General features: G+C 41.2%; 1 protein-coding gene across 6 annotated transcripts in view; it reads right to left on the bottom strand.

Moving 5' to 3' along the window:
- FARP1 (FERM, ARH/RhoGEF and pleckstrin domain protein 1) overlaps positions 1-26,356 on the bottom strand; it is a 207,128-nt gene that overhangs the window by 96,925 nt on the left and 83,847 nt on the right. The window contains exon 1 of one of the 6 annotated variants that reach the window (XM_038137991.1): positions 13,139-19,265. The exons of the other annotated variants lie outside the window; for them this stretch is intronic. Within the exon in view, the coding sequence (XP_037993919.1) occupies positions 13,139-13,186 (48 nt within the window). The 5' untranslated portion in view covers positions 13,187-19,265. Of the gene's footprint in view, positions 1-13,138; positions 19,266-26,356 lie in introns of those variants that run through there. 6 annotated transcript variants of the gene reach the window in all.

Here is a 26,356-nt window from a genome sequence, read left to right as displayed (position 1 = left end):
ACCAGCAGCTCGCTCCTGTGGCCACCAGGCTGGGCCTGGGCCGCGGCATTTCCAGCGCCAGAGGGAATAAGAGACTGAGTGAGCTGAGCTGCAGCCTGGGGAGGGGACTTTTCTGAGTTTGTCATCTCTTTTGGAGCAGCAAGGGGTTTTATTGTTTAATATTGTATAGGTTTTATTATTTAATAAACAGTTTTTTCCACTTTTCTCCAAGGAGGTATTTTCTCCTGGACTGGTTGGGGGGAGGGGCCAATTGAATCTGCTTTCCTACAGGAGCCCCTTTGGGGGTTCTCTCCCAAATTTGCCCTGAACCAGGACAGGGCATTAAAAAATTCTTGTAAAAATGGGCTACATACAAGATAGCCCTTTAGTGTGTCAGTAGGAAAACAATAAGTTCTTGTTTTACACTTGTTTTGTTTTTCAGGTCTGTCAAGTCATACCCAAACTCTTCAGCTTTTTCCACCTTTATCCTAATCTACATTAATGAGCAAGATGACTGAGGAGTTATTGATTATCAGCCTCTAAACCCTTCACAAATACATTCCACCAAAACACAGACCTTCTCCATCCCAACAGCAAGTACACTTCATATCAAAATCAAGTTTAGTGAGAAAATATATCCATGATCTCTGGAGCAGGGAGGTGACCTCATGACTGCAAACATTTTCATAGGCACAGTCCAAAGCCAAGCCCCCTCAGCCTGCTCTCCTAGAGGCCACAGAAACACAGATGAGCACCTAGCACTTTCTTGACTCTCAGCTGGCTGGGTTCAGGGTCCCTACCTCATGCAAGGAATGACACTTAACTAAAGCACTCTGCTCCTGCTTGTCAGCATTTCACATCGGACTGTCTGTCCCTCTCCATGTGCCTAATGCCTTCCAGCAAAGTGAAACCAAAGCTTTCCAAAGAATCTGTTACACAAAGTTACCACAAAGAACTAGTAGTTAACAGTGCCACATCCATGAATAGAAAGTTTTATAGATTCATTTTCATCAGTCAGGCTCCCTCTGTACTTAAAAGGGTAATTATTAAAAAAAAAAAAAAAAAAACCTACTATTTTTAAAATTCATATTAGTTGGTATTTGCTGCTCATACATTAGGGAAAGGTGGTCACAAGGACACAGTCTGAGCCATCCACTTCCCTCATGTACTGTGCTATATTCTATTATAACAGAATTGCTGCTTTGGACCTTGGAAGCAGCTGCTGACCTTGAATAAGCAAGAAAAAGTTAAATATTTTAGTGGTAACAAAACAACTGTTCCATGAGTAATGGTTTTATATTATCCCAAGGGCCATGGTTTTGTTTATAATTACTCAGAAATAACTTTTTCATACCATAAACTCTCTTACTTGAGCACATCTCTACAGCTGCATTAGCCTGTTGTGTCTGCAGTCCAGAAAATGAGAATTCAAATCCCTTTCTATATTTTTTAAACATTGTTTCTGAATGCACAATCGGAGGAAAATTACACGAGCATAATTCAGTCTGTCTTCTTCCCAATCTGAACAACAAATTACAGTACAGAAGAGAAGCAGAAGAAAAATCTGCTAAAATCTTCAAGAAGTCCTTAATCTATAATTAATGCAAACAGCATCCAATGTCTGTAATTCGTGTACATCACATCCATATTTTAAAGGTCCAGTAGTTCTGAATTATGCTGAGTATGGAAACAGTTTAAATATTAATGAAAGAGCATTATTTTCAACAGATAACAATATAAATAGCACTGGCTTTCACAAAGTAGAAACTATTTTTTTTCTTTGAAATCAAGAATTGTTAAGCATCACTTGTTAAAATCTCTAACCTAGTAAGTTTACTTTCATAATCACAGAATCATATAGTTTGGAAAAGCCCTCTAAGATCACCAAGTCTAACCACTAGTGCAGCACTGCCAAGTCCACCATTACACCATATCCCCCCAGTGCCACATCTACATGTCTTTTAAATACCCGCAGTGACAGTGACTCCACCACTTCCCTGGGCAACCCATTCCAATGCTTGTTAACCCTTCCCATGAGGAATTATTTTCTTAATATCCAATCTAAACCTCCCCTGGTGCAACTTGAGGCGATTTCTTCTTTGCTTCCTAAAGAATGATCACAATAATTTGCATGCCAGTGTTCCTTAACCCACCACAGGCATTGTTGTGAATTAATTTTTCTCATCAAACCTAATATCCAGCAACACACTGATGTGCTGTGAATTTTTAAACACATACAATGACTTTTTGAGTCATGCCCACACATTTAAAAAAGTTGTAGCCACATTTAGAAAGCAACCAGTTAAGCACATTTTACAAAATACTCAACTCATCATTGGCCACTATGCATGCAACCACTGCCTACAAAAACTGTTGCTTTGGTAACCACTACTCTTTCTCCACTTCATCATCTTTCTCCTAAATTCTGTGTACTTGGAATTATGCTGCAATGCAAAATCTCTGCAACCCAATATTCTTCAATAAAACAATCTTTTTGACTCTATTTGAATCTGTCTGCTTCTAATGAAGGCCCTCAGGTTTACTCCCAGTGCTTGCAGGACTCAAAGTCCTTACAAGAATGTCCTCTGCTGAGCACAGGACTCTGTTGCCATCAGTTAAGAGAGGGAATACACTTCAGTTCTGCTACAGAGAGGGATACTCAAATGCCAGTAAAATACCGCTTCTTCACTGGGATAAGAAACACAAAAGGAAAGAACTGCACTCCAACAGAAGGTATCAACATGGCTGCAGCATTTGTTGCTGAACCATCAGTACTGGAAAAATCAACTGGATATGTGCAAAAGCAGGAGGATATTTGTTAGTCTTTACAGTACTCTGTCAACAAAACTTTGAAGGTAGCAACTCTAGGCAGCTGCTACCAGTGAAGGAGACTGGAGGCAGAGGAAAAGGGTGGAGTGCTAGCATTTCAGCTTGGATTCAGTTTTCATGCAATGATGCTTGCAAGCACAGACACAACTGGCACCTGCAAGGTGGTACGCAAGGAGGTACGCAAGCTATAAAGCTTCCAAAGGCTCCTGCTATCGTTCAGGTAACTTATTTTAAGTAGATGGTGCATGAAAAACATGCCACATGCCATAGAAGTAGATAGTGCCATTTATAGTTGGGTTGTCAGGCACCTTCCATTACTAAACACTGTTTTCAGATCCTTTTAAAATTTTCCTAGTTCATGTTCCACCCTAAGAAGATTGCCTTAGGGAGCTTTTAACCACAGCAGTCTAGGCACACTACTAAAAATTAGAAGAGGGAAACATTCACTGTATTGCAAGTATTTCTTTGAAAACTTTCAGGTGGTATCAGGCTGCTAAGAAAGGGCTTAAAATCTGGAGAAGGAATAGCCTACTGCCAGAACCATTTCACAAAAAATTGTAATGTTTTGAGAAGGTCTAACTTATGGCCTATGACACCTGTATCAGAACGTGGAACAAGGCTGCAGCCTTAATTCTACAATGTGCTTATGTTTGAAGGCTCAAGTTCACAATGGAAACATTCTTTTTGGCATTTTTATTCTACAATTTTGGACTTATTTATTTAAAAAATCACTACTGCTCCATCCCAGTGAATCAAGATGTTTGCAATGAAAGGACTGACACAAGAACACATCCACCTCCTCTCACCAGAAAACATCCAAAAGATTGACTGAGCTCTGAAGATAGTGAACAGAGTGAAAATTATTATCATATGATCCTTTTCTCTTTGCATCCAACATTGTCTTCTAGAAGGACTTGATGATTTCAGCCTCTTATAGTCTGAAACTAATGTAGGACTTAGCTTTATGACCACGGGATCTACTGATGCATCAGATGTTCTGGCAGTAGAGAGGCACACACAATGAAATTATTTGGAAGCTGTCATTTGCATATGCCCAGACAGGCATGCAAAACCAAACTTGAGATATTGTTCAAAATCCCCATGTAGATTCACATGTTTCAACCTCTCTCTCGCCCTCTGACTACACTGCTGTATCCCATTAAAAGTCATCTCAATCACAGAGAAGCTTGCATTAGCAATTCCCAACAGGGACTGCAGCTTCTTGTTGTATCATTTCTCGAATGCCTGGGAGAGCTGTGCGGGGAAGCCCAACATCTGAACATCCTAAGCTGATGAAAACTGAAGACTTTTGTGTTTGACAGTCATTCTGGAATTGCCCCTAAAATCGGGAAAGGGCAGGAGTTGAAAACTCCTTTACACCATCTGAACACAGAGGGAGGGTAGTGACAACAATTTCTTTAGCAACACGTGAATGGGAGACCAAAATTAACCTTTACTGTACTGCAGATTAGAGCCATGCGGGTTTCCCTTTGTCTCTATTTCCTAGCTCCTAAGGCATAAGCCCTGCCAGCTCCTAGGTTAGTCCAAAGTCCTGGAGGTTTGCCTACCCCAGAGGCAGTACATCCCACAAAAAGAGCTTCCCTGGGAGACCTTCACGCAAATCTATGCAAATCTTCACAAATCTTCTGCTCCTCAGAAGGACAGAAAAGAGTATTAATTAAAATGTTATTTTCCTGCCCTCAACAAACTTGTAGAAATGTTAATGCTCTTTGGGTAGGATTAAACTGTCTAGTCACCTCTTCAGAGGTAAACTGAATAAAGTAGTGTCTGCCTGCTGATTAACCAAGAAGAAACAATCTGTCAGAGGAAAACACTCCTTTCCCTCTGGCAGGATGACATTCACATCAGAAGGTGAAATCTTTTCCTGTGCTGAAACAGATCTCAAACATTGTCATTTGACAAGTGTACTCTATCAAAGCAAATAAATGGCATTAATGTGTGCAGTTCACTGCTAGCTCTTCTCTTAGAGCATGTGCTATCATAACTTTGCAAAAAAACCAAGAATCAAGAACCAGGAAAAAAAGAGTCAAGAGCCAAGAAAACAAGAGTCAGAAACCATGATCCCCAGCATTGGCTGGGGTACCTACAACTTGGCAGAACCAAACCCAGCCAAAAAAGGAAGAGTTTCTGAAATACGCTTTGAGGTTTGCTGTGTTCTTAGACCCTCCTGGTGGCAAGACCTCCAAGGAACAGTTGGATTGTGGCCACTATCCTACCCAAGCTCCTGTTCCAGCTGGCTTCATGCACAGCATCCACCCCTGGTACACCCAAACGGGTTTGCTGGATGTGGGTGCCACTTGTAACAAGCAAGCTTTCCTAAAATGAGTTGACCCTTTAAAACATGTTATGCTTATTTCTTTCTGCTTAACCTTCTGCCTTGTGGTGGGATGACCCCAGCTGGTAAGTGAACCCCCATCCAGTCACAGTTACTTGAAGACAACAAGAGTTTTCTTCTTTTCCTTCTTAGGCTGGTACTTGGAATTGAAGATAACTAGTTTGCGACATGCAGAGCTCTACAACCTCTATGTATAAAACTCCCCCCATCTTCTAGAGCAAAGAACAGTCTCCAGGAAGCTGTATTATCTTCCATTTGTCAGAAATGAAGATTCCTGTTTCTCTTGCACCAAAACTTTTAAGCATAAGCAGGGTACAGGCCTGTTATGTCTCATACTTGCAGCATGACTCCTGCAGTTTTCCAAGCCATGCTTTTTTACACATCGGCAAATTTATCATTTCCCTTCTGCTCCACGTGGCTGTCATTTGGGCTGTGGCTCCTTGGCAAGGCCTTCACTGGAAGAGCTGCTTTCTGAGTAGCACACTCTGCTTCCAGGGCCAGCTTCTCTTCTGCAATCCCAGTGTGCCAAACAACCTCCCTGCCTCACTATACATCTCTCTGACACAGTTTCTCTCAAGCTGAATGATGGAGTTCATCATTCTTAGGAGACACGCCTGAAGAGCCCAGAAAAATAATTGTAGACATTCCATTCTACTTCAGCTGTACTCGAAACATTGCTTCTGACATACAGAATCATGATTTTTATCACGCAAAACCAACTCTATATTCAACACAGAAAGTTTGTAACATTCCTGCAACATTACATGCTCTCTCTGAAAAATACATACTTTCCTGAGAAGACCCTCCTCTTAAATTGGTTCACAAGATCTTGCCCCTCCCTTTTCTACCATAACAAACAAAAAAAGAAAAAAAATTCAGTAAAATCTTTATCAATATTCTGATTATAGGGACTGTAAACTGCTAATTAATCTGAGAATTGCATCTTCTTTTCCTATTGTACAGCAACCACAAGCTGTTTAGTATCTGCTTACACTTCTATTAATTCATCAAGAAAAGTAGCACAGATAAGAAACAAAATTCTGTGTTGGAACAGCTTTGCCATCTCTATTCTACAATTACAAAGGAGGGAAAATGGCAGAGCACCACATTTTATGCCTATTTGGGCACTGCACTCTCAGGTGCACTGTGCACTAGCAACTTTGCAGTACTCAGAAATAAGGAAGCAGTCATAGGTTCCCCTTCCTTTCCCTTTCAAGGATTCATAGTGTCCTACCACACCAAGGGCAGAACCAGCCACAAGAGGGAACATCTCATATCCATCTTTATCAGCATCAAATGAATCTTTCTAATGATAAATTAAGCATAACAAATGAGATAAACATCTTGTTCCTCACTCAGCTGTCAAGAGGAAAAAAATTATGGCTACTGTCAAATACCTCACTAAGATGTGTGAAGATCACTCAGGTAGGGTGCAAAGAAGCTAAAACTCCAGATTACACAAAGAGAAATGAAGAAGACTGGGGACAATTCTTAGCCTGGATTATGCTAGACTTCTCTTCCTCCTAAAGTATGCAGTACTCTCAACAGCAAACTGAAAAATGCATGAATAAACATAAATTTTGTTAATGGCAAATCAGGAACACCAAAATGTCACTGCTCTTTTTCCTGTTGAATCCAGAAAGAAGTAACACATTCTAGAAGGTCACCAGAGTTTATTTCCTTGTAATCTACCCCTTATGAATAAAATAATTCTGTTATATCAAATACAATTTTTTTCTCCAAGCTGCTTGAAAAAAACACATCAAAATGCACTATGTCTTTATTTTAGGGCTGTATTACCAAACATCCCCCCTGCTGCTGGCACCCTGGTTCTCCCCTTTCTATCTCATCTCCTGGTCTCACCACAGCTCATTAGAGAACCTTCCTTCATCTTCCATGATGCAGGCTGGAAGGAGGAACACAAGGAGATCTTCCTTCATTATGGCTTAAACACAGTTAAGATTGTTTAAGGGGTTGCTTTGAAACCTACACTATAAAAATCAGATGGAAGAATGAAGATTTAAAGACAGTACTTTCAAAACATGCAGATGTGTACTTTCCACAACACAAAGCTGACAAGACTTTCCCAAATAAGCTCAGTGGACAGAAAGTGAATGTCTTCCATTTGGTGAAAACACTTTCCTTCTCTGTGCTTTGATCAGTCTATTGGCCTCCCTTTCCACTTTGCAATTAACACTTTTTTCTTCTTAATCAGCCCACTGGGGACAGCTACCAAGCCCAGTTGAATCTCTTCAGCAGAGAGCATATAGTGCCATTTACAGACAGCTTTTCTCTGGGCACATCTGCTTTCTGGACAAGCAACACACAGACATACACCAGGGCTTTGCACCCACGGTCTTGTTTTTTTCTGCTGAGTTCTACATTATTCTTTCAAAACAGATTTTCCTTAGCATTTTCCACACATCCTAAATGCCTTCACATCTTCTGAAAGAGCACCATATCTTCTGCCCCCCACTGAAACCTCTGCATCCTGCTTTGGTAAGTGGGCCCTAAGAACTGCCCTTTCCCCTCAGCTGGCTGGTGCAAAGGCAGTCCAGTCCCAGTTAAATTAGCACTCTGTACTGAGGTGCTGCATGCAGCAGCTTCAACTCAAGGACAATCTACACTTCTCACAACAGCAATTTAGCAGAGATCAAAAAAGAGATGATAAAGAACTTAACTTTGCCATCCTAGTGCTTGCTCTCTAAAGCTCATAAGAAGTTATTGAATTATTTATTCGAGGGAAAAAAATTACATTTGAAGGTGGCAAATGGCCTCATTTTCAATGTTGTTAATTCAACATCCCTAATAAGCATCCCAGAGAAAAGTATTTATTAGCCACAAAATGAGGTTTCACAGATTTTACTTTCAGTTGAGTATTATGCCTACTATGGGAGATTAAAGGTATGTAGAACTATTTATCATTTCTTTTCCCACCCAAAAATCTCTTGCAATCCATTAAACTCCTTATAATTTTTTTAAAAGTATATCTTAAGTTTGTTGTATCTTTTCTTCCCCCCTGTTTTACAACACTTTTTTATGTTATTACTAATTTTTTTCTTTCCAGCTTCTTTACTGCACTTCCAAATGACTTTGTATTTTACCGCTGCCTGTTTTTCCACAAGCTATGTATCCCTACCTCCACCATAGCTTCTGCTCCTTTCTACATGTTCTATGTAAGAGGGCTGCCCAGACAGATCCACCGGGCAAGACCCCCTCACCTCTCCTCCCTTTCCTGCAACCCAGCAGGCACAAGCCTGATCCACTCACACTGGCCAAGAACCAGAAGGCAGCTACTGCAGGCAATCCAGTGGCTATTCCCATGGAGCAGGTGCTGCCCGGCAGGACTTTTACCTCTCACAAATGCAGCTCCATGCACATTCCCACAGATGACTTCTGGAAGGGCAAGGGGAAGGTAGCAAACTGCTACATTGGTAAGCATTTTGGCAAAACCTGGGTCAAAGCATAGAATCATTGAATTATTTCGTTTGGAAAACTCCGCCAAGATTACAAAGGCCAAGACAGCACGGCCACGTCTACCATTAAACTCTGTCCCTCGGCGTCACATCTACACATCTCTTCAATACCTCCAGAGATGATGACTCCACTACATCCTGGGCAGTCTGTTCCAATGCTTGACAACTGTTTTGGGAAAGAAATTCTCCCTAATATCCTATCTAAACCTCCCCTAGTGCAACTTGAGGCCATGTCCTCTCGTCCTGTCTCTTGTTACTTGGGAGAAGGGACACCCACCTCAGGTGAGGCAGTACCAGGCCAACCAAGAGACCACAGCTTGTGAGCAAGGTCATAATATAGCAACAGAAGGATGCAGTACAGGGAAGCTATGAGATGCTACAAATCCTTGACTGCCTGAGGCACTTCTCTGTGGCCCTCTTGGAACCTTCCACTTGAATCCTTCTGGGTTCACAATGGTTCAACCAACTCAGCCACCAGCAACTCATCCAGTGTTGCCCAATCCCTCCAGACACCTCTTCAGCTGCCTGAAGGAGTGCTAAAACCAAGGGCCTAATGGCAGCTTAGATCAGGAGGGCTCTAAGGCAAGTCAGCATAACCTCTGCAAGAGCACCACACCTTTCCTGACAGTGACCTCCTCCACTTGTCTCCTCCTTGCTTCTCCTAAGACACTCACACCCATGCCAACAGGAACACAGTCCATCTTCTTCGTGTCATAGCTGCACTGCTTGACCCCAGGGAATAATTAATATTTATCCACCATCCAAGGGAGTACCAGAGTAGAGAAGTCAAGTCCTTCCTGCTCATTAAAGGAATCACTACAGGGAATGTCTCTAGTAAGCCCTGTTCCACACTGCCAACTCTCACCCTTTAAAACATGTGTCCTGATGATTTCACTAAAATTTCAGTATCTGGAGTCACGTTGTCCAATACACTGACAATCCGCTGAGAAAAATAAATCGGCCTTGCTTTCACAGTTTCATGTGAAAGACTAAAAGACCAATCCAAACACAATTTTAAAATATCAAAAACCCACATAAGGAGAATTACTTTTCCCACTTTTTATACTTGCAGAATTCATTTTCTGATTTTTCAGCAATATCACATCCTTGAATAGACCATGCAGTACCCTGTCCTGCATGGCCAATAACTCACATTTACCAGCTCAGAGGAAGTTTCTCTCCACCAGTGCTCAATCACCCCCTGTTCCCCACAGGCTCTTTGAAGAAAGAAAGGTCATGCTTTTCACATTTGCTCTAATTCACTCTAGATTTGCCTTCTGAAAGGGATAGCAGTAATAAAGCATGACACACCAGGCTCTTTCCTATACTACCCTTCCCCCTCCTACTGACTTTCATGTTCTTAGTCGTAAACAGATGCCTCTCTTCCACTTTGGGTAGGAGCTTGCATTTTGCTAAGAGAGAAGAGGAAACTATCACATGGTGAAGCAGAAGAGAATTTCTTCCCTAGCCCTTCTCAAACAGTGGCTGAACGTCAATGTTTTAGAGATATCCATGACTGCTGCCCCCCATACAATGCAAGTCAGGTGCAGGTCAGCAGATTGGGAAAAATAACATAGGAAGGAGGATTATTGCTTATCCTACATTATCTACAGCAGCCCTGAAATTCTAGATTAAAACAGTTTTGATGTGTCCTCTAGCACCTGACTGAGATTTATGCAGAGGCAGAGCAGGATGACACCTTTCAGAGTGACAGCTTACTAGACTGAAACTTAAACAAACCCTGCTCATAGAGGCCAGGATCAAGCAGCCCAAGAGCTGTGCAGTGCACCTGAGACACAACAGCAGTGCTGTGCATGACAGCCCTTAAACTCCTCCCCTTTTTTTATTGCAGCCTGTTGATTTCACCAAGGAATTTTAAAATGTAGGTGCTAGACCTATACGCAATAGTTTATCAGTTATCACCTGTAATGTTCCACAAAATGTACTGCATGATATAATGTTATGCACCTCTGTTATCTGTGATGGCAAAGTTCCTGCACTAACTCACTGAGTATACTCTGATTTTGATCCAACAAGGAGCATAAGTTTAATAGCCAGGCCAAAGAAAAACTAGGAAGCCCAAACAACACCTTGTAAAATCAACAATTACCAAGTCTAAGAGTCATGCCAAGAAAAGGCTGGGCGAGGTGAGGGTGCAGGGTTCTCTCTTTCATTTTCTTCCTTTTTTTTTTTTTTTTCCTTAACAAAGAAAGAAAGAAAGAAAAAAACTGCTTAGAAAACAGACACCTACATGCAAACGCTGCTTCAAAGCTTTTAGCACAATCTCCCAGGACAGAACAATAGCAGCTCTATGCTCATAACCAGCTCAGGCTGTTCCAGGCAGGAAGAGGGTGCCCTCGACTTTTACAGCAAATGGTTTTTTGTCTGTCACTCAGGTCTAGGAAATCCAGCTCAAGCTCTTGAAAATTCACAGTCTTTAAAGCAGGACAGTGGGCAGCAAGTAGGTACTCCAGTGACTGAGGCTGTGATTAGATGCTTTTAGCAGCATTTGCCTACTCCAGTCCTGCTCAATTTCTGCAGTACTTAGGCTGGAAAAGAGGCAAAAGCACACTGAGAGATAAAGCTGCATTTCAAAGGACCTCTTGTTCCTCCGATGTCCCGATCGTGCCAGCAAAAGGATACCTTACAACACACTCACTATCTTGCTAAGTAAGAGGAAAACACAGCTCTGCCATGAGAGCTGTCTATCTGCTAAAAAAAAAATAAAAAATCTGCTGTCTATTGTCAGGTCTATTAAAAAAGAGTAGGCCAATTAGAGAGGGTTGGCTTATTAAGCCTCCACAGGTTCTAAAATACTGTTCTGCACAGGTTGCCCCAAGAAGGGTTGACCTAAAAACGAATTTATCAGATTTCCCACGATTGACATTGATCCATTCAGAACATTAAACGTGGTTCTTTAGCTCTGGACTCATCTCAGAAATGGACATTAAAAATATCAAATGTTCTTCTGTGAAAACCAGTTCTCTCTCAATCAGGAAAACAGAGCAGGGACAATAGCTCTGGCAAAGAGCTTTCCTTGCAGTGAGCCAGGCAAGTTTCTGCAGCTTCTCCCAAGTTTTATGGCATAACTGGAGTGGTGCTTGTTGCTTGACCTGCATGTGGACACCCTTATCACACATCAAACCCCTGCAAGCATCCCTGCTGAGCACCTTGACAGATTCAGTCCCATTCCAAGGTGGTGGAGAAGGCCCAGGGAGAAAACTGCAGGAGTCTGTACTGCCACAGCTCCATCCCTTCACAGCTCTGAGCAGCTGTGAGACGAAGGCAAAGTGAGCTGCTGGCTTGATGACCCCCTGCCAGAAAGGCACTTGAGATCATTGTTCTACTCTAGCATGCCATGTAACATATATAAAAGGCCACTACATGATTGTTTCAATCAAACACGTGGTTTTAGGATGGCGGGAAAACCAAACAAAGCAGCAAAGATGTTTATATCAGTAGTAGCAGTTGTATACAACCATTTTCTATGTTAGGATCTTCAAATCTCAGAACACTAGTGGTTGAAGCAGCCCATCATATTGGAAATACAGCTTTCTCTAAATGAACTCATGCAAACTTTTTCTCCCAGAGTAGCAGATAATTTCAGTACTCTAGAAGATTTGCAGGACTGTTTCTGCACCATGGCAGAAATTGAAATGATGGGAAAAACGTACATTCAGAAGATTTTGCACTGCTGCGCACGTAGAAGAATTGTTAAGGGTTAATATGTAAGACTTCATGACTTGCATGACAGGACAAAAACATAATCAAAATCCTGCCTCACAAATCTAAAGTCCTTAAGGTTACAGAAGATCTATGTCAAGCAAGTTACTCTAGACTCTAGAATGCTTCCACATTCTGTAATGTAAGTGGAGATTATGGTGTGATACTGTCTACAGTAAGTGCTCCATAAGAAATATAAGGTTTGACTAACATTTACAGAAAGCGCAAATGATACAAAAAAAGAGAAACCAAAAGCAACCAACCAAAAAACTCCCCACAAACAAACAAACAAAAAAACCACAACAAAATCCAAAAAACCCCTCCAGAAATAACAGTTAATCGGAAATATTCTGAAATGACCACTATTTCAAAAATCTTGACATCTTATTTTAGGGCAAAGGCAATGAAACACACTGATTTTGTCACAATATTTAAAACATTAATTTGCTCCTCACTTACACCCAGGCTTGTTACTCCCCATTGGGATGCTCCTGGCCTTCACATTTGAGAAAGAGCAACTGCCACAAAGGGAAGTGATTCAGTTAAAAAAAAAATCCCAGCAGGTCGTGCCTTCTGCCAAATGCCCGTGGCTTCTCAGGACAACTAAGCAAATGGACATATTTATGTTAGGACACCTGCGACAGCAGAAATGTCATCAAATCCATAAACAGTTACTGACCTGCCAGAACAAATGTCATAAAACAAAATTAAGGCCCATCATGCAGTTAAAAGGATTTCTGAGAGCGATTTACAAGGGCAATCTATACACGCTTACCCCGGGCAGTGTGTGATTAGCAATGCTCTGCCACAGCTCATCTGGCATCTTACAGCCCTCGGCTTCATGGGGTGGGGAACACAGCCTGCACTCCTGTTAATAAATACCCATTCCCATTCCAAACTCCAACTTCAAAGTGCTGCTTATGCCTCCTCAGAGAGAAAGGCTGAGTGACTTCCCTTCAACTGTACTCATCTGTGTCAAATTTCGCTATCAGTAAGTCAACGTGTAATTACAATCATCCATCCATAAAAGCTGGGGGATAGAAAGAGAAAAATGGGTATGTCCTTATTTTTCAGGCACCAAGGAGAGAATTGGGGATTTTCCAAGACTCCAGAAACCAGAGAACAAGAGGGATCAAAACCTTCTGGCTGTCGTTTCTTCTGTTATCTATCTGGATCCACACAAACACGTATGTGTCAGTGGTACACCACGGTTTAAATGGTAACAGGAAATTACCAGATCAAGATGACCTTCATTTCTCAACACAACTGCACTGGCACCTTAAGTGAGTCGGTCTGGACTAGGCTCCATTTCTTGGTCTATTCACTCTGGCAAGATCAGCCACTAGATAAACATCAGAGAGATGCTTATCACAGGGACTCCACTGCCTCCCTGCTTTAACAGAAAATCAGCTGCCCGAAAACACCAACAGTGTAGGAAGCAAAATCTCTATGTTCCCCTGGGTTTAGGAGAATCGTATCACTGGCAAAGAGCAGACCCCTGGTGAAAGCTGGTATCTCTTATTTAGCCAGCCCAGAAGCCTGTGAAGAAAACCACAGGAAGCTAGTAATTAGCTTGTCAGTGTCAAAAAACCCCCAAAGGCTACAACTCTTCTACAACAGAGAAAGTTTCCAGACATAGTGATTACTGTTATACACATAAAAAGTATTCACATTTAAACACTCACAAGACATGTAGTCCCCCTTCGTAGAAAAAGCTGCAAAATAAAAACTAAAAGGCTGACATGAAGGATACCTAGTGTGGAACAGAAGTGCTACAAATATGTAAGCTAGAAGTTGACCAACTATCAACATTTTTAAGGTGATAAAGATAATACTGCAAATTTATTAACAGAGAATAAAATCATCATATTTCAAAAAGTCTCTTCTCTCAGCATGAAAAGAAATTTACACGGCCCATCAAGCAAACACTGAGTCATCCAGATCTAGCCAGACAGGAAAAGTAGGTGCCTGTTCAAAGATAAAATGTACAAACCCCAAAATTCAAGTGCATTGATTTGATCCCCTGCAGATTTAGACAAAAAGAAGGGAAAAGCCAAAGCAGGAAATTGAAAACACCTTTATCTTGAGCTGAAGAAACATTTAAACTGAGTACTACGCCAAAACCAAATAAATACCATTAAAAATATAGAAGGCTTCCCTGGCTAATAGTGGCAACAAATGCAAACAAACTGGGTAAAGGCAGAGCAGATTATTTTAACAGCTCACCACACGCAAACCTCTCTAGCATCAAGGACAAAGGAAGGAGAACAGTGCATCATTTAAACCTCCCCTTATGCTATCAGCCAACAGCTTGTGATTTCTCTTTTCACTGGAATCAGAACTTTTCTGGGAGAGATTGTGGAAGAGTCGTTAAAAGAGAAGGACAGTGGTACCTGCAGAAACACAGGCAGAAGGAAAGAAAATGCCCAAGAGGCAAATGCAGCAATGATGGTAAACAGGTAAACATTGTTTACAATGCAGTAATAACGAAAAAACATTTCTGGGAGAAGTGGTATGGGAATCCATCCATATCACTTCCTTGGCATCTTTTACATCCAGCCTCCCTTGAGTACAAACTAAGAAGGTGTTTTGGCTGCTTGTCTGGGAAAACAGTACAATCTTTTAAATTCTTTCCCTGCCTAGGAAGTTTCTGTACTCATAAATAACAATATTTTTTACAATTGGGATTTATATGAACTGTACAAAGTGCTTAGGTCTTTGAAGAACAAAATTACTCACCACACTGTGCTAAGAAAATTAAGAAGCAGCCTAAGTGAATGTAAACTTGCAATTTTTAGAGATGCTTGCTGAAGCTGCCATAGGACAACCTCTTCAGCATTGCACTCGGGTTCTAAACATGCAAAGCTGCCTATTTCCAAAGGAAGACAAAACTCCAGGTATGAAATAGCATTTTATCTTAACTCTTCCACTTTCTTATCTAATGTGGAGGGTAGAAAAGATCAAATAAAACAGACCTGAAAAAGAACATAGAAATTTGGTTCTTATCTAAGAGGTAAGAGATCTTATCTAAGTATCTGAGAGATCGAAAAGAAGTCTCTTGCTGTAAATCACAATTTGCAGACCGTGTCACCAAGGTATATGTAAGAAATTACTTCTTGAATACATAAAACAAGAACCTCTCATCAAAAAAGTGTTCCCATAGTAACTTCATACATAAACATCTTTACAAACCATGAGCTGGGAGGTGAGTGGGGGAAGAGGGAACAACTTCAAAACAGAAATGGAAGAGCTAGTGAGATTCTTTGCTCCCTCCGAAAGAAACAAAAGCAGCTGGAGTAAAGCAGTGGGGAATATTAAATCAAGGAACCAAGTGCTAAGAAAAGGTGAAAAAACCCTTCTAAAGAAAGCCAGGCCCTTTGCAAAGGGCAGTGCAGCTATTCTACCACAACCATTTGAAGCAGTTATGCTATGAGGGGAATGTGTTCTGCATCCCATTCCTGTTCTCACAAGCTCTGGGCAGTTCAGCAAACACTTATGTACACAAGGTAAACATAAAATAAAACTGATAAAGGGCTACTTTGTTTTTTGCTTTGAGCAGCATCATCAATTACCAGTAAAGTACTAAAAAAGTTGAGCCATCTGAGTTTACTTGTCCATATTAATTAGCAGTAGAGGTCAACACAAAAAAAAATCACTCATTAAGGATATGAACCCATGTGATCTGACCCATACTGGATGTAGTTACCCATGTGCTTTCAGTGATGATGAAAATCAATCTCTCTCATGTATCTCATAACCCATCACCATCTTCCCCAGGCTGAATCTCACAAACAGAGCAGACCCAAGTCCTCTCTGACCTCCTGTAGAAAGGAGCAGGCTCATCCCAGCTGTCCCTGTCACTGTCATTTGCACCCATGGACCCATTCAGTGCATAGGCTAACCAAAAGGGACCTCAGGGGCAGGAAAAGCATGGAGGAATTAGGTTATAGGCTGATCAATTCTCTGATCAATAGGAACAGCAACCAATTTACAGAACTGACTGCACTGGTAATTAGTCTGTATAAATGAAGGGGAAAGAGGAGGGGAAAAAACCCAGATGATGGGGACAAGTGCAGCTCAAACTGGCTCGCAGCATCAAAAACCACACCACTTGCAAGTAACCATTGTTGCTTGAATTTACATGGCACACTTTCATCCTGAGGCATGATCTGTAGGAGGAAAAGGAAGTGTTATTTTTTTTTAATTAGAACAGTCGTGTTGTTTATTTTTTTAAATTAGACCAAGGCAAACAATTGGGGAGGATGAGGGGAGATCAAGCCATGCTTCTTTGTGAAGCAGGGCTGAGCATCAGCTATGGGCAATCATGCTACCAGCATGCAGAGGAGTGGGAACACTGCTGGAACCGTGGCCTTGCTCAGTTCTCATGAGCACAGCACAGAGCATGCTCCCTCAAGTCACAGCCTCAGATCTCAAAAAACATAGGTGGTGTTGCTATTTGGTGTTTTTGCAGACCACCATGCCTGGCCGTTTTCCTTTTAACATGGTAGCCCCACGTGTAATGTTTTAAAAGTCTAGCCCACATGCACCAGGAGGACATACCTGGGTTCCTAAAACAAAGGATCTCATCACTGTAGGAAACTCAGGGCTGCAACTGTTAAAATGCCATCTATTCTAATGCATGACTCACCCACCAGCCATGCAAGGAGGAGCTGGGCTCATTCCTGCTCCTGATCTCCTGGGGAGCTGGATCCTGCCACATCCCAGCAACCGTTCCTCTGGCTGCTCTCAAGGTCAGAGCTGGAGCAGGCATGCCTGAAACCATGCAGTCCCTGGGACACTTTTCCACTCTCTAGAACAGTAGGTATTTTCACCTATTCACTTAAATCTCCACTTGGCCTGCAGCAGAGGAGGCACCTGGGCTCCGGTATCTCCTCCCTGGGGTAGGACCTGGCTGCACAAACTACCCCAGGTGCCTGTTTCCTCAAGCACACCTCTCTAGGAGGCCACAAAATTGTTCCCACAAAAGTAAACATCCAGCCCTCTGGAAAAGTGGAAGATGCTTTCAAACTTTAAAAGGATGATCAGTTGTACTTGATCACTGAGCACCAGGACAGAGCTGAAACTATGTTATAGTGATGTGATGCTGTGCAAGAGAAAGGCCATTTTGGAAGGTTTTAAGCAAGTACAGAGCAAGGCAGACTTCATAAACCCCAGTCACTTAATAACAAAAGAGAGAGAGAGAGTGCAGATTTGCTCATGCTGCACTGCCATTAATCCAGAGGGACCACATGCACGATGGAGAGATAAAATTTAGATAGTACTTACAATACATACACTTCATGTTTCAAATCTTCCACCAAGAGTGCATATTAACAGACTAATTTGTTCAATATTTTTTAAAGTTAGCAGGCCACTGCTGTACTATGGACTGGTAGCGATATGAATCATATTCCACCTAATGACCATGTACCAAATAAGACTCACATTTTCATTAATCTGTGGAGCCTTCATTAGGTCTTAGAACCATTTTTAGCAGCAGAGGAATCTAGAAATTACACAATAAATTTTGAACCACTCCAATGTTCTTGCTTACTGTTCTGCAACATTCATAGTGTTACTAAGGCACAGCCTACTTCACTGTTGTAAATATGCAGCCCCATTTGACTCTTTGATAAAGTAATCCTCAGGCTTATTCTAAGTACATTTTATTTACAACTGAAAGAAAATTAGGCAGTTAAGCTAGCAGAAAATAAATCAGACCAAGACTATGAACTGATCCAGTGGCTGAACTCACGAGAGTTCTGTCTTCCACCTAAAACAACGAAGAGATGGTAAAAATCACTTGCAAGCATGCAGCAGAGCAGAAATTATCTAAATACCAGCTATGCGAGATTACCTGTACTACCACTGTTATTTTCTGCCAAACAGGGGTTGCATGATCAGTTCTCACTCTTGCAAATCACTCTGGCAGTGCTCTGACAAAAACCCTCTGAGGTGTATGGGAATTCAACTCACCGGGAACATCTGAGAGTCTTTACATGCTGTGTGCATGGACCTAATACACTGATTCTACAGAGCCTAGGATTACTCTTGGCTTCTCAGGGCTGCAAAAACACCTTCATGGATATTCAGCCAAGCATGTATCAATGGAAAGCCATATTCTAGAGTCTGAGGTAAACTGAATGCTCTGAAGTGTAGTTAAGGAGCTACAGTATGGAATTATCAAGAGGCCAAAATGGCACAGCTGCTGCTACGCTGACAGAGCACAGCATGGTGGTCAAACCAAAGCAGCTGGGAGTTATGCCTGTTTAACATCAATAGCTGTGTGGCTGAGGCAGAAGCAGGCACAGCTGGTGGCAAGACACTGCTATAGGGAGAAGAACCTAGCATGCAAGTGAGAAAAAACCCTAGAAGTTCTGCTGCCCCCACAACAATAAGGACACCGAGACAGAACAGCAGCTAGAGGGAAGTAGAGATTCAAATTTATCCGAACACACACAAAGAGAGTGAAGGCATCGTTTCACCATCACCTTCCAAGTCTTTTAGTATCTACCAATCCCACCATATGGAACTTCAGAAATCTGAATTGTTAAGTAGGTCAAGCACGTATACTGCAGTGTTAGAGCTGCTTCGTCAAATACAGTTTATAAAAGGTGAGGAGTCTTTTTGAAATCACCAATTTTTACACGAGTTGGGTATAAAATCAGCAGGTGGTTGACATCAGGTTACTGTGCTTTTAGGAAGTTTAGCATTAGGTTTGAAAGGAAGGCTTAACTCTCATTCATAGCAATATAGTTCTACTTTTAATGAACCAGGTAATTAGCAACTCTGTAAAAAGAAGGGTATCCCTGAATGTTGAACATCAAAAGCACTACAATCATTTGCAATTTAAAGGCCAGAATTGGCAAGAACCTGTGCACTCTCTGCTCCCACTTGGGAGTCAGTGGAAATGAATGGCACATAACATAACATAACATAACATAACATAACATAACATAACATAACATAATCAGAACCTCTTAGGCTCAGAACCAAAGGCAGAAGCATTTATCTGACTTAGGTTACCACTTCACTCGGAAAATACTTAAAACTTTGGAAATGACAGAAGGAAAGCCAGCCATTCATTGCAGAAATCCTCATTTCCAGGAAAGCTCTTCTGGGAACATATAGTGAAGAGCCACAAGAACAGCTACTCCACATTTCCCACATGCTGCTACAAACTGCAAGTTCCTGAGGAAATAAAAGGAAATCTTGAAAGCTCTTCAGAAACTGTGAAGATTCAGTGCTGAAACTCTTACAGGTCAAACATAAATTATATACCTTATTACCAACACGGGTACATTATTAATTCCATCTGCAACATCTAACATGCTCATTTCTCTCAACTTCTGCTTTATCCTTTTCATTCCTCTTCATGCAGACAGTGCTCACCTTGGCCAGGACTCTTGGATGACTCTTTTAACACAGCATCCACACAAAAGAGAGTCAAATGCATATATCTTAAATTTTTTAATAAGCTAAAAATTTACATGGGTAAGTCAGGGGCCTTCCCCTCTCTTCTGAGCAAATATTTTATTTCTGACCTATTGTAACTATGGTAAAAAACAGACTGTGAAGTCTTGCATGGCCATCTGTTTTGAAAAGTGCTAGGCACACCTTTCTGACCTCAAAAAGGCAAGAAAAAAAATGCATGAGTGCATTGTGTATTAACTCAAATTCTAATGTTGTGGAATACCACCAGGAATATTTCTTCAATGACTCTAGCAAACAGATAGAGTCAGAGAAAAACTCAAGACTTAACAGTGCACAATTCAGTCTCTGTAAAAATCTGTGAGGCAGCAAAAAAAAGGAGCCAGGATAGTGCAGGTGAGCACTATCATTATATCCGTTCTAACTGCAGGGATATATCATTATATCCCTTCTAACTGCAGGGAGGAACAAACCAGATAGCAGGAGTATTATCTTAGAAGTATTCTTCTGACAAGCAGGGCATGTCCGAAAGGAAAGGGTGCAGTTTTTCTAAGAGTGAAACTGCCGGAAAGGGAACTGAAAAACACTTCGACTCTGGAGGGATTTGTCCTGTTTCCATCATTAGTATTCCACTGTTCCCTGCAAAGACCTCAGAGACAGCAGAACAACTCGTGATGCTTGCAGCCTGCCATTGAACTCCTAGGTTTGGATTCATGCCTTAGAGTCTCAGGACTGGAATAACTAAACCTTCACATTTATATTTATACATACAAATTCAATTGCAAACCCAGAGTGTGAAATGACCTATGCAAAGCCTACAGTTCTTATATTCTTACAGATTCCACCATTGCACCAGTGGTTTTTGGTTGCATGGAGTATAGGAGTAATAAAAAAAAAAAAGTTTACAGAACAAGCCAGTGACACCATGAAATTCTATTACTGATGGAATATTTGTCTCCTCTCCTTCATCCCAGTTTTGACGCCCATCTAACTTTTTGAGATCTCACGCTTCAGCTTGCCCAGCAGAGCTAATGGAAAAAACCCCACAACTTATCTCCCATCATGAAAACCCCAGTGATTCTCCTCTGCTTTTCACAAGAACATCTGGAAAGCAACACCATAAAAGAGATTTGCTCAAGGGTAGGAGGGCATGAGAAGGGAAAAATCCTTCTGAATATTTGAGCTATATTTAAACACCAGACCAAAGCTTACACTTGGAGTGAATGTCTGTCTCTCTGCTGTGGGAATGCAGATCCAGGCACTGAACAAGGATGTGGTAAGTTTTTCACAACAGGCCCCAAAGCAATGGCATTACTGCGAGACTGTAAAAGTCAAAAGTGCAGTGCCTGTATCTTCTATTGGAATTGTTGCAGGGACAAAACATAGAACAAAAGGAAATTTCAATAGTGCACTGGGGAAAAAACCCTCAGTTTTCAGCAGAGAAAGTTCACCTGTTTTGTAGAAATATCTCCTATGAAGAAGGTGTAAGCAAAGAAGGAAGGATGCAGTAAAATCAAAGAAACTCAGACAAAATTTCAGAAGGTATCTTAGTTTGGAATTCAAAATTCACATAAAACTGGAGCAATATCAGAATCAAGTGTCAGTGAAAGCAGTGAGAGCAAGAGGTACTTAACTATGTTGAGGAAGGAACATCCAGAACAAACAGACATATTGATTTTATTGTTTAGATCCATAAGTTTGGGGAACCACCTTCTGAGAAACAAACTGACTTCATTTTCTTAGTGTCACCTCAAAGTCTTGTTCATGCACAGTGGCACCTAGGAAAGATCAAGATTTTGATACAGGAGGACTGCACAGAAAGCAACTTTTTGGGGAAGCATATTCCCAAGGTGAGTAGTTCATGTAATCAAAATCATTGTGGGAACTAGTCACCACATCTAAATTCATAAATATAAAAACATTACCAAAAGAGCAAAAAGCTGCTCAGCCTGAACTGCCAGTACTAGACCTAGCATTTGAGTCTAGCGGGAGCCTGTTCACATGAAATACAAAGGAAGCTAATGAAGCTTCTTGCTAAGTAGCTGGGAGCTACACTAACTCTCAGGATTAGGGACCCTGTAGGAGTCAACAAGCAAACTTAGCACAGGTGCTAATTGCCTTTTTATTTTCCTGTATGACTGGGAAACAGCGACTTTAGTCATTGCCAATTCAAGATAAAGATGTGTCTGTGTGACAACTACATGACAGCCCAGCTAATTAGGGCACCAGAAGAAATGTGCCACTGGGGACACAGAGGTGTGGGCTGATATTCTCTGTGAGGAGGACACCTCCTTTCACACAGAGTGGGAACTGCTGTCCCAGTCAGTGCTGTTGCTGTTTCCACATCTCACTGGGCTCCACTCAGCTGTGGGACACAGCACAGACGTGCTCTTGCTCCTGTCAAGATGACTCTGCTTACAGTAATACAGAAAGTATTAAACAATGACAGACATCCTACATGCATCATAATTCACACTGTGTAAAGTGAAAACAGCAGATTCTTCTGGTTTCTTTTGCTTCTGTATTTTTCCAGTGTCTCAAGCAGTAGCTAATCTGTAACACTGAGGGCAGAGGGTTTAATGTATAAGCTCACAAGTAAAAGCAATGCCTCCAATATGTACAACAGATAAAGGGGGAAATTGCAGGATGACACTACTTTAGGGTTTAAAACACCACACTTTTTTCGTCCTTTACAACTTTTCACATCAGCAAACAATCCTTTAAAAATTATAGTTAGATCTTACACTAGATGTATGCTGATTGTGGGCCATTTAAAGTTAAAAACCCATTCTCTTCCTAATTAACAGGAGCTTACTTTTGCCCTAACTCATAAACACCTGATTACCTTCCAAATCAAAAGTGTGGTTGCCATATTGTATCTGGAGGTGTCTACAGAGTCATTAACACCTTGCTCTGTTGTACTCTAGCATGTCTGTTTTATTGAAAAGGGGAAGAGTAGGAAAGTCAATTTTGCAGGTATCCTGGTGAAGATGGAAAGGTTTTACTGGAGAGAAAGGCTGGGCCTCATGCTAAATTTCTGGGGCTTAGAGGAATGTCCAGGAATTTGTTTTCACATGAGCTCTGCAAGTTTGCTCAGCTTGAACACAAACTACCATGGAAGTCACATTCTGCTTGCTTCAGTTCTTCAGCTGGTTGAATAAGTCCTTTCAGTGGTTTTAAGACTGCACTTTTCCAGTACATAAAAACTTGGCCACAAGATTGCCTCTTCCCAGTCACTAGGTGCTCTACACACACAAGTAATAGTTTTAATCTCACGTCCAGTTATATTGGCACATAAACTTTCACCAATGTCGATTACATTGTACAGAGCTTGTAAAGGAGTATCTAACTTGGAACTTCTTTTTGGTTTTTTTTGTGAAGTGTGTCTTTTGGAGCATTCCTGCATGGGACAGCTACGATTTTTTGCTGTATTTATATTCACATGAAGTCTCTCCTGGGCCACACACTGAACTACAAGCAGTGTTAAGTTATCCTGGTGCAACATGGAAAGCTGAAATTAAAACCTGCCTTTCTATCCTTCCTCCACTAATGTACATGCTATTTTACTGCAAAATCCAGCAACAATTCATGATAAAAACTTCCATTTGTCTTTTATATATAAAAATTACAGAGAAATTACAATTGTTGTCCATGGTTATTACTGAAGTAACAGTACGCAATCAATTAAGTAGGTTGCATTTTATTCATTCTTAAATATCACACCATTGACCGACTTATCATAGAGGCAACTAAATTACTATATTTATTTTCATACTGAGTAATATAAGTAGAGAAATATACTGTGTCATTCATAGCTGGACTTCATGCAGCTTAGAAGTTTAAGGCAAAGGCTCACTGTACACATAAGGTTAGTCTGCATTAAGATTGGCCTGAATTTTAAATGCATTAGCTAGGAATAATAAGTCAAAAAAGGCAGAATTCCTAAAATGTCACCAGATTAATAGGAATCATTAAAAAACAATACAAGATAGAGAGGTATCTTTTATTTTATTAGAGTAAAAGTCTTCCTCTAAAGTTACCTTCTCCAGAGGGCAGAGGTTTATAAACGATGAAGGTGATGATGCCGTTGAAATCCTCCTTCACCACAGCTTTAAAAACAGAGCAGAATAATCCCCTTCTGCTTCAGAGATGTTTTAACTTGGACCTTTGCACAGGTAAACTAATACATCTACCATCTCAGACAGCGGAAGAAAAATACATGTAACTAATAAAATGCTTCTGCGGCAAAATCACAGGGGAGACACCCACAAAACACAACCCTCTCCCTATCTCTCTGGAAATGCTGAAACAGCTAAAACAAAAATTTTGCAGTAATGTAGTGTCAAGCAATTACCTTAATCAGAAAGAAATTTGTAATGGCTGCACCAAAAACGTCTGCTTCCCTTCACCCTTAGATATAAGTATCCCTACTACTTTATGCAGTTTTCATCTTTTGTTAACAAACTCTGTAGGCAGTCTCTTAGGAGAGACTGCCAGGATACCAACAAATCTGTAGTAAGGCGTGATTAGACACTATGCTGATATACATACTCTGTTGTGTGTAGGAGACAGCAGGTTACCAAATCATTTTCCGATAAAAAATCCCCAAACACTGGCCATAAAGAAAGGTCTCCAAAACTAACAGCCAGAAGCAGATTTCAGAGGGACACTCAGCGTCTGCTTCCAGCCAATATGGCCAAAAAAAAGAAAAACAACCAAAAACTTATATCCTTCTGCAAACTGTGTAAATTCAGCTACTTTTACTTTGTACTTATTTTGCTCCTCCAGTTTATCTTCTCTGAAATGTTCCAAGTCTGACAGAAAAGAGAAAGGACCTACGTACATGAAAGAATGGACATGAGAAGAAATACCACCAAGGAAGCTTCAGCTGCCAATATTTCTTCAGCTGCCAAGATTTTAACTTAGTACTTTCCTTTATGTCTCCTCTGCATGGAGAGCAGATGGAGCCACACTCCAGTCAGTATCTGGTGGCATCACAAATCAGTGAATCTCAGCTTGACTGAAGTCTTGGAAGCAAGAAACCGATTAATTATTTTAAGCTTGAAAAGCCAGACAACCCAGAGGAGTTCTGCCAAACAAATATGGAGTAAAATTTATGGATGTAATTGTGAACTTCTGATAAACTGACACTGGTTGGAAAAGGTCTGGTGCGCTTCAGAGTGACAGGAACAAGTTTCTAAGAAGCATAAGGAAAAATTGTGATGGGTGGCTGGAAAAACTTCCAATTGCAGCTTCCTTCTACAGGTGTCCCAAATCCTCATTTTTACCTCTGATCCTGATGTTGAGTAACCCCTGTATAAGGTTTAGGACAGGTCCACCTGCTGCTTGTACTTCACTGGCACGTCTTGCTTGTACTTCTCCTTCACTGCAGTAGAATGCTTCATATTATGTTGTTTCCTCTCTTACCCCAACCCAAACACCACTTCAAGCTGTCACTCTGAAAATATCTCCTTTTATCTGCAGTGAGCTTTTTCTTTTCCTTTTCCGTTATTCATTCTTGCAGCTCTTTTCTGAGACATCTGCAAATTATTCAGCTATCTTCTCCAGTGCCATGCACCAAATCCAGCCTCTCCACTCCAGCAGCATTTCTCTTAATGCCAAATTCAGATGTGGTAGAGTCTTCTGAGACCTGCCTGGCATTTTCCTGATGATGGATTAATGGAGCACACTAAATGTCATGATGGAAGAACCACACTTGCAGTTTTTGCTTACCTGACTATTAATTGTGATCCAGCAGCACGTCATGTTGGCTTTTTGTGCTACAGATTGGAAGAGTGATGGGAACGAAGTATAAAAGCAACACAACAGTAAAGAGACTGCAGGGAGCCTGCAAACCAGGCTTTTTTTTTCAAGTATTTTGCTGAAGTGTACTAGTACTAGGATTGACTAAGATAGGACTGACTAAACAGATTCTCAAGTTGAGCAGTGAATGTAATCTCTTGCCTTCCTCCCTCTACACTCACACACTCATTTAATACTGCACCCATTGAAGAGGACATTCACCAGTCTCCCTGCTTAAGCACTGTATAGCAGACACGCCCGGAATGAGACAGCAGCCTGCTATGAAATGCGGCCAAGCTGCTCCCATTTTCAGTGTGACACTGGGTATGACTGACCAACAGGTAGACCCAGCTAAAGGTAACCCCAGTTTGATTATTTACAGGTTCCCAAACCCAGACCTGGTAAGAGTCCATAATGATTAACAGCCAGCTGCTCAACAGGCTCGCAGCAGTCCATAGTTCATAAGGAACAAACCAGTGGTGCCTCAGTGGGAGATCGGAGCAGTGAACGACAGCTCCCACATGCTCAGCTCCAGGCAATTCGTGCAGGGGAAGGAAACCCCCAAGTCCTCCCTCAATGGAGCTGGCTAGTTACAGTTCATTTCTACTATCAGTGCTTCTGTAATCCTTTCCTCTACTGTGTAGATAAATTTGCCAATTTCAGGGCCTAAAATGTTCTTCTGTATCTTTTCTGTAATTTCATTTCATTCAATTTTCTATTTGTTTCCTCTTTACTGAATTCAAGAAACACAAAAAGGTTT

This window comes from Motacilla alba, chromosome 1 (assembly GCF_015832195.1).
Source record: "Motacilla alba alba isolate MOTALB_02 chromosome 1, Motacilla_alba_V1.0_pri, whole genome shotgun sequence".
Lineage (NCBI taxonomy): Eukaryota > Metazoa > Chordata > Aves > Passeriformes > Motacillidae > Motacilla > Motacilla alba.
This window is presented reverse-complemented; position numbering and strand designations above follow the sequence as displayed.